Below are 9,486 nucleotides of genomic sequence, written 5' to 3' on the forward strand. Positions count from 1 at the left end.
GCACTCCCGCAGACCACCCTCCACCCCGCGCGCCCGCTGGCCAACCTCCACCCCGCATGCCCCCGACTACCCTCCACCCGGCACGCCCGCCAGCCATCCTCCATCCCGCGCGCCCCCGGCCACCCTCTATCCCACGCGTTCCCGCCGGCCTTCCTCCAGTCGCACCACCCACCAGCCACCAACATTGCACATCGCCTGCCTCCTCGTGTACGGAATTGGATATGCCCCCCGGCACCTCTTCCTCCCCCTGCCCCCCGCACATGGAAGCTAGTGGCTGGTGCCATTCGATGCTTGCTCTGCTCCATCAACTTCAACCACCGGCTCATGAGGTGCATGCCATGTGTTCGCTAAATTGACTCAGTGCAGTGGAGCTCCATTTTTACTTTGTTTCATGTTCATGTGCAGGTAGCTCGTTCTTGCCAAATTTTGTAGCTTAGATGACTTCAGAATGTTTATCGTGTGTGCTCTACCGTCGCGTGCTAGTCCAAGAATTCCTATCATCACATAAGTCCATGTATTACTACCATGGGATTTCAAAGAAATTTCTGTACCACATGCCATGCCCCGGCCCCATGTTCCAGCGTCGCCCTCCACAACCTCAGCACACCTTTGCCACCCAGGTCATTCACCTCCGCCACTGATGTTCGTTCAATGCCACCAGGAGAACCCTGTGTGTCAACACCCGTGTCAACCCCATGCGATTTTGTTCTCTCAGCTTCAAAGAGGGTTAGTTCAGAACTTTGAACGCCCAGAGGTTCAGTTCAGAACTTGGCCTGGTGACACATTTGGTTTCTTTTCTGCAGCTCACACAACCCAAATAACAGCTGATCATTTGATAAATTTTGGGTTCAGCTTCACACTACGCAAGAGTGCATATTCTGTTGCTTGCTTGTAAGTTCTAATAATAGATGGGTGGTTTTGCTAATCAGTTCAAGCTCAAATAACAAAATTCCTCGCTGAATTGCATCGTTCTTATCTATTGTTTTTTTGCTCGATTGATATCAGCCACTGCAAGTCCTTTTATCCAGCCATGATAGAGATCCATTCAAATTAGTCATTCTATGTTTACACATTCAGATATACTAGTTGACCTGCTGAAAGATACAATATGTGTACTGTCGATAATCTCAAACATGTTTTACTCAACTTTAGAAAACATGTAATATTGTTGTGCTGCTTTGCAGTGTCTCCAGCAGTCCTACTTCTCCATGACGACAAGGACGACGTTGCCATGCGTGCACACTCTCCTTTCTTTCTACTTCCGAGACGGTGAGGAGCTCCAGCAGGTGGCTGCTAGTGGGATCCGTAGGTCAGCCCCCATCTTCCACCTCCCCTACTCTCCTCTTCAGAAGGAGCAACACCATTAGGAGCTCGAGGTAAAATGAGGACGGCTGCAGCGATGCATCGTGCAGTTCGCCCGCTCCTGTCCGACAAGTTCTCACCGTGCATTTTTGTGTGTGTAGAAATTGGGCTAATCTAGTTCGCGAATTTGGTCTACTTGTTGTAAATCTGTCTGTTCAAGATAAGTGCCTTCTGATCCTAGAAATTCAGTCCTTTGTGAATATTGCTTGTTTCAGAAAGAAATAGACTTTATAATTGCATCACATGGTGTACTGATCAACATAAACGTCGTGTACTTAACAAAACATACACATTCTATCTATTTAGCCGTGAGTAACACTTAAAAAGGTTTGGTATGCACAACAACAAATTGAGTCTTTGATACGGGAATACACACACCCAATGCCACTGTAGATAGATAGATGGCCACCCCCTACCTGATGTGTTTAATTCAAAGTTCCAAACCCAATGTAAACTGCTCCAGTTGCTTAACAAAAAAATCACTTATTTGGACTGAGGAATAGTACTTATTGCCATGATCTATTGAAGCCAAGATCCACTGCAGCATTCAAATCCCTTCAATTCACTTCTGTCTCCCTTGATAAGTTCAGTGTGTGTAATGGAAAAAACAAAAATATAATAGTTCAGTTCACTTCAACCAGTTGATATTGGATTATATTGGTTGATTGCAAAATACTTTGTTTTTTGCCCATCGCCGTGGCCCTGCTCCCTAACCAACACCACCGGCCAACAACATGGCCCTGCGCCCTGACCATCGCCACGGCCCCTCCTTCTCACGCTGCCGCATCATGCACTCACCATGCCGTGTGTGGCATCCTCTTGGCGAAGCGCCCGTGCTGTGTCGCGGGCCAATTTTCCAGTGTCACCCTCCGCTGCCTCAGCGCACAGGCAGTTCACCTCCGGCACCCCAGGCCGTACACCACTACGAAGAGAGCCCGTTCAACTACATGATAGAGAATTTTTGTACCAGACTTAGTATTAGTTCGGTGTGTAATCTGTCGTCAGTCCATGAAAAATCACAGAAATAGTTGGTGTGTGTGTAGAAATATCGTCAGTGCAAGTTTCAAAAATATGTAAGTTTAGATATATCACCTAAATAACTAATGATTTGCAGTGATTTCTTCAAATTCTGTAAAGTTTAGATATATCACCTAAAGTATCGTCAGTGCAAGTTTGAAAATTCTGTAAGTTTAGATATATCGTAAAGAAAAATGGATGAGTCACTGTCTGCTTTATATTCATGTTCTCTACAGCACATGTAGCAGTGGAACTGACTGGGAGTGATCCCTGAACCATTTGATTAAACGCCATGGTTTCCAACTATGGTAATGCTACTAGAAAGTGTTAGAGGCCATGAAGCCTCTTGGCTTCTCCAATAAGCAGGTTTGGCTAGTCCTGAAGCGCCTCCTCAAGTTTCTGAGTACGCGATGTGTTGATGGACGCATCCTAGGCGGCAAAGCATGACGTGTTTTGTCCTGCACCAGAAGCTTTGGAGGCGATGTGTTGCCCTTAGTACTTCCTTAACAAATCCAGCAGTGTTGGTTCATATAGAACTTGAAATTACCTATCTGCCACGGGGATGTACTGCCCTCAGTACTCTCTCAACAAATCTAGCAGTGTAGGTTCTCTGGTGCACTAAGTATTTCCGGCAGCAATGCCTGCTTATATATTTCTGCTTTCATGTGTTAAACCTTACAGTCTGGTACTATTTCATGATAATATGTGAATTGAAAGAAAGGTTCAACTATTTGTTATTTTAGCTGAGTTTAATTTCTTATTCTCATTTAGTTCAAATTCGTATTCTACTTCAGTTCAATTTCTAAAATTTTGTTTAGTGTTATACATACCCAAGACTAGAACTCTTGGATGATTACATTAGATGAGTTAATTAATTAACTATGTTTTCCAACCTCAGGTGCAACCTTGCCAACAGCATGTTGGCGGTTCCTCTGTTTCTCTTGTTGTTGCTCCAAGCCGCAACACCTCATGTCGTCATCATCTCTACAGTGCCACCGCTCCAACCTGTCCCCTGTCACAGCCCCACCACTCGTTGTCGATGCACTCCAACCCGAGGACCTCCAAGATGGAGGTCGCCTCGCAGCCTAGTGATGAGGTAACTCATCTTCCTTGTGCGTCCTTCGCCCACTGTGCACCCTATTGCCCTCGACCTCCTTCCTCACAGGCATGCTACCCCAACTTTTATTTTTATTTTCAGTTTAACTTGTGTGTTCTTTTCAGTGCATTATGCTTTAAATGTGCACAGTCCTGAGGCAAAATGATACATTTTAGTTTGCTTTGCCGCAAGGGCATTGCTGAAACTTAACTTCTGTCTAAACCTATAACCATCCATTTCGAAAATAGATGCTACTTTCTTTCCATGGATCCTTAATAAACACCATATGGATGGCTAAACTTATTTGCTCTAGTCATCCCTGGTGCCCTTGCTGAATAAAAACCACCAGGAATAGAAAGCAAATAGCTTCTGTCTAAACTTATTTGCTCTAGTCGCCATTCCCTCCGGCGACACCGGCTCCTCCACCCCCATTGCAGTGCTCTAGACGTCATCCTAGAATAGCAAGGATGACTTGGTACTCACTGGGATTCCCTGCAGTGGCCAAATCGCTCTGCTCGTGATCTCCGCCGCCATCAGCTCCACTTCATCGGAGCAATCAGTCTAGAGGAGGAGGTGTAGCTGGTCCACACGATCTCCGAAGTCTTATTCCACCTCCAAAAAATTTCTTTTTGATTTCTATTCTTCGTCACAGGTTCAGTTCTATTACCTCGGTGCAAAATGTGCCAAAAAGATCAGTTCAGACTTACTAAATGTCCATATTGTACATAGTATTTGTAGTCTTAAATTTCTGGAAAACAAGCTTCCATACAAAGAAGGTTCAGTACAAGAAAAATGGGTCAGTCAGTTCATCCATATGCAAACCCTCTTAACGAAATGTATCCCTGGAGTTCCTTCCACGACGCCTCGACCTCCTGTTCAGCCATTTATTCTTGCCATCCACCACGCCATCAGGAACACGATTGGTGAGAAACACCTTCGTGCTCCTCTCCTACTCTTCGGTTCACATACTTCCATCGATGAAGGCCATTTTTCTTGTAATCTAGATTTTGATCCAACTAAAAGTTCATGAGTTCTTCGGGGGACTGCTCATAGATGCAAAAAAGAGACATAGAGAGAGAGAGATGCAAAAAAGAGACATAGAGAGAGAGAGAGAGGCTACTACAATTCACATGGGGGATGCTTTGTTGTGCAGGATTTGGGGGGTGCCTAGTCTGGCAAGGGTTTTCAAGTATAACATGTGTGATAGTGGCAATTTTCAAAAACATTAATAGTTCAAGTACATAAGAAACATAAGTCCACTCTGTAAAAACAACAGTAGACGTAGAAAGTTCAGTTTTGCTATATACGATTGGTAATGCCGAAGTTTTGCTATATACGATTGGTTTCGATTTCGGCAGTAAAATATGCAAACAATTTAAAAGTACTCAAGTCCAAGTTGCAAACCAGTAGCAGTCCTATAATGCAACATGCATCAAATTCGAAAAAATAGCAAACCTGACTTGAAGCAAATTCGCAGCTGGTTGTTTATCTCGTAGCTCATCGTTTCTAATATAAGCCAATGCTTCTATTCTAATCTAGTTTTTTTTATTTTGTAGCTCACTTTTTCTAATATAATTTAAAAGTCAACTAGATGAAAAATTCTCTGTGTTAGCGATCAGTACTAGTGCTCATTAGTACGGCAAGCAGCAGTACTGATTAGTATGACTTACACAAATACTAGTACTCATTAGTAATTTCTTAATATTAAAGATGAGCAGTAAAAGATACAAGTTGCAGTTCCATGGCAACCTGTCTCAGATCCTTTTCAGGTTCAGGTAATAAATGTTTGGTATTCTTATATACTTGCATCAGTTCAGACTCGCGGATATAATAAGTTGAGGGAAAACCCATACAAAAGTTCAAAGTTGAGAAACAGGGGTTCTTTGTTTCAATGTTCGCTAGTGTATGCAGATTGGTTTGCATGCATTTCATAGTTGGATGGCTACTGATCTCTATAAAACCTTGGAAGCAGTGCTTGCATTACTAGTCCAACCATACTACGTAAAACTGAATGTACCTAGCTAGTTCAATAACATCATCTCCTTGTGCAAAAAAGTAGTTAAAAAGGTCGAAGTGACAGCTGCTTCAGAATGTCGCACAAAAATATATTTATCTGTATTTGCCTTTTTCATGTTGAATTATTCGAAGTAAAACAAAAATAGCTCACTTTTGCGACTTTAATCATTTGAAAATCTACATGCCTGTAGTTCGAGGACGGACTCCCCAGGTTCTCCAGCAGCAAAGTTATCGCACAAAGTTGAACTTGCTGCTACACCATCTTCACCAAGTCAAACTTGCAACAGCCAGGGGGTCCACAATCGTTGGGAGTTGTCCAAGTTGAGCTATGACCGCAGTCCAAGTGTTACTCCGACCACCATCTTCACCCAGCGCTGCACCCATTGAGCACCCTCACAGTGAGAACGCCATCTCATTTTCTTTGAACATTTTCTTTCTGATTCATGCTCGCTGATGGATCAACTACTATTCACTTAGTTTGTACTCTCTGAACTGTGGCTGGGGTTCTTCGCGCGCTAGGACCGTTGCCGGCCCCGTATAGCAAAGTCCTTGGCCCACTACATGCCCTGCTGCCCTCGACCTCCCTCTCACAAGCATGCTACCCCAACTTTCATTTTGATTCTCAGTTCAAGTTGTGTGTTCTTTCGTTGCATTGTGCTTTAAATGTGCAAAATCTTGAGGAAATCCTGAAATATTATGTGTGCAATAAAGGTAATTAAGTGCCTTTAGAAATGACAGTCCATCCCAGACTAAGCAAACAATACATGTTAGTGTTGGTTTTTTAAGAGAATTTAGTATTAGTTGATCAACATTTTGATGCTTTTCACTATGTCTGCACTTCGTTATAGTTAAGCATTGATCCATTTCTCATCTGCAAGTAAATAATGATCTTGCACTTCATTATAATGCCCTCCCCCTCTGTTTCTCTTCCTCTCTAAATCCCCTTTCTGTCACTAATTTATTTTCTCCCTGAATGCAGCACGAGGGAGGCTGGAGTGACTACAGATCGGTGACAAGAGCCACTTCAGTTCTGTTGTTCGTGTATTGGAAGTACATATCCTCTATCTGGGCAGGAGATAGAGGTAATTTCTCCCCTAATGCAACCTATTTTGTAAGTAGCCTGAGACCCATCATGTCCTATATACAGATTCAGAGTTTAACACATCAATGGAAGTTTGTTCTGAAAACTGAAATTGTTCTGGATGTACTGATAAATTAGTTGTTAATTATTGTAGTGTTTCGTTCTTGCGGAATAAAAATAAGATGTATGGGTTACTTCTTGGCCCAGCTGAGAGAACCCTCATGTTGAAAAGTATAAAGAAGTTTTGAAGCAATTCCTAGTGTCTTTAGAAGCATTCATGGTTAAAAGCAACGACAATCTCCTCCGTTAAAGTTGAGCACTGGTCATCGTCCAAGTTGAGCGCTAGATGCTGTCCAAGTTCAAAGAGGGTTGTATGCAAGTACAAAAGTTTGTTTTAGTGAGAAAAATGCGGGTTTTTGGACAATATTCTGTATGTTTGATTTGCTCAACCTTAGAACTTGGACATATCCACTCTATTTTTCTGTGATGAAGGCACACATGAGACCATGTGCAATGGTTATCCCCCTATTTTGTTTCTTCAAATGTTTATTTTGTTTCTTATAATGTGTTGTTCCCCTGTTCGACCTTCAGAATCAGTACAAACACTCGAATCAGTACAACGAAATGACAGTATCAGTACAAACGCTCGAATTCATCAATACACATCAGAATTGGTACAAACGCTCGAGGACAGACAAAATACACATCAGAATCAGTACAACGAAATGACAGTATCAGTACAAACGCTCGAATTCATCAGTTCAACAATACTAACATGATGGCGTGATGAACTACTAAAAAGAATAATATCCCCCTCATAAAAATACAATCGGCCCCCTAGGAACAGAGGGTCCATGACATGTTGTCCATGCCGAGGGTGAACTTCACAAAAAAATTCATAACAAAAACATCGCTAGCTAGCGATAGGCACACAAGAAAGAGGTCAGAGACAAGGAACGATACCTTTTCTAAAGGAAGCTTGCTCAAACTCAGCCTTCTCGTTGTTAAATCTTTCACTCTATTATGGGCAATTCTCAGCTTCTTTTTATTAACCGGAAAATTCATTCTATTACTAAACACACGCACCGATCTCGCTGGCGACCAGCATCGAAACACAGTCTGGAGCCTACTCGATCCACGAAAGATCAGCAGCTCTTGCCCTGAAGCCAAATGCGGCTAGTTCATGGGACACCTTATTACAATCCCTTTTACAAAAATTGAAACTAAATGGCTCAAAGTTTGCATGACATACACTATGCGTCTCGTGTAACAGGACGCCAATCGTGGCCCGGTCGTAATCATCAGAGTTCAGAGCTTGGACAAGGACCTTGGAGTCAGATTCAGGTACCACCCTGTGTGGGCCAAATTCAGCACTCACTTCTGCTGCCCTCAAACCTGTCATCGTCTCGGCATGCAGAGGTCCCGAGATGTGCTGCATATATCCATCTGGACGCCAAGAAATCACCTTGATCTGAATGAGAAACACACCCCCAGGCCCCCTTTCCAGTATCTGCATAAAAGGCAGCATCAAAGTTAACTTTGACAAAGTCAGCAGGCGACCGCTGCCAAATTTCCTTCGACTCATTAGTGGCTTGCTTGGGCTGAACAACAGCCTGCTTGAAGTCCTGAATATGCTGACGGAAATGGGTAGCACATCAGCGCACTTGCGCCTAGACATACATTGACAAGTGCTCAGAGAATACCACAGAACTATGGACAACGGAGGTAGAGAGCAAAAGGGTGCACACTTAAACATATATCTTTACAACAAACTGTAGTTTTTCAACAAGATTTTTTAGTAACGGGGCATCCAACCAAAGCACGCCACCCTTTTTTCCTACAAACATAAGTAAAATGAACCTCAAGAGCAAATCACTAGCGGACTGCATTTGCACTTCCATTTTATCTACAGAAAAGCACAAAATAGTGAACTGCAGTAGACGACGACATGAACCTCTCATCGTTGTGCTTGCAGGAGGCCGTTGGGGGAGAACGGTCGGTGGCGCCGGGTGGACAGGGTCATTGGCCCCGCACGGGGTGAGGAACGGCCAGAACAGAGCTCCGCCGGCCAACCGGCCACGGGCTCGGTATCGGGAGGCTCCGGGGTCACGCGCCCGACCAGAACGGAGCTCCGCCGACCACATGGCCACGGGTTCAGAATTGGGAGGCTCCGCGGTCGCGCGCCCGCCAAAACGGAGCTCCCTTGGCCACCAGGCCATGGGCTCGAAATCAGGAACCGGGGCCAGCCGCTCCACTCGCTCAGGAAAGGCGGGGAGGAGGGGGAGGGGGAGGGGGACGTACGAGCATGAAGTCGTTCGCGCAGCCACGGATCTTAGGCGCGTTGATGTCCTGCGATGTCGCCGCCGGCGGCCGCCCCCGCGAGCGCCGCCACCGTTCAGGGCCACCGTCACCCATCGCCGCACCTAGGATGGGGTCGGGGTTGCCGGGAGGGAGGCTGGCGGGTGGAGGGATTGGCCACGAGCAGCACGGTCGACGGCTGGAGTGGCCGACAGAATGGGGAGAGAGCGGGAGGGAGCTCTTATTTACCCTTTTAATAAAAACAACCAGTTCAATGAAATGACATCAACAGTATAACAGCTCGAATTCATCAATTCAACAATGTTCTGTTACGCGTAACAGAATAGCCCAGATGCGTGTGTGTCTATATATATATATAGGCTGGACTATTTTGTTACTAGTAACAGAATAATATTCTGTTACTCCGGCGCCCTATAGGGACGTCCCATCCCCATCTCACCTTCTGCTAGCTCCCTGCGCGGCTCTGCCCCCACCTTCTCCCCGCTCCACTGCCGGCGCCGGCCGCCCCCCACCTCCTCCCCGGCTCCCGGCGCAGCCCACCCTCACCTCCTCCCGGTTCCTGGCGCCGCCCAGCCCCCACCTCCCCCCGGTCCCA

General features: G+C 45.2%; 1 protein-coding gene across 1 annotated transcript; it reads right to left on the minus strand.

Annotated features, from left to right (window-relative positions):
* Positions 1 to 7,331: 7,331 nt before the first annotated feature.
* LOC123112179 (uncharacterized) lies at positions 7,332 to 9,342 on the minus strand. Its single transcript, XM_044533111.1, has 2 exons — positions 8,874 to 9,342; positions 7,332 to 8,082 (listed from the first exon to the last, which is right to left on the minus strand). The coding sequence occupies exons 1-2, from the start codon at positions 8,985 to 8,987 to the stop codon at positions 7,699 to 7,701; spliced, it is 498 nt and encodes a 165-aa protein (XP_044389046.1). The 5' UTR covers positions 8,988 to 9,342; the 3' UTR covers positions 7,332 to 7,698.
* Positions 9,343 to 9,486: the final 144 nt, after the last annotated feature.

Source organism: Triticum aestivum, chromosome 5B (assembly GCF_018294505.1).
Source record: "Triticum aestivum cultivar Chinese Spring chromosome 5B, IWGSC CS RefSeq v2.1, whole genome shotgun sequence".
NCBI classification, from domain to species: Eukaryota; Viridiplantae; Streptophyta; class Magnoliopsida; order Poales; family Poaceae; genus Triticum; species Triticum aestivum.

Excerpts from the sequence above, each read along its gene's own strand:
- LOC123112179 (XM_044533111.1), bottom strand. The coding sequence starts at position 8,987 with ATGGGTGACGGTGGCCCTGAACGGTGGCGGCGCTCGCGGGGGCGGCCG. Across the intron at positions 8,083-8,873 it reads GCGCGAACGACTTCATGCTC|ATACTGGAAAGGGGGCCTGG; the intron begins GTACGTCCCCCT and ends CCTTTTATGCAG.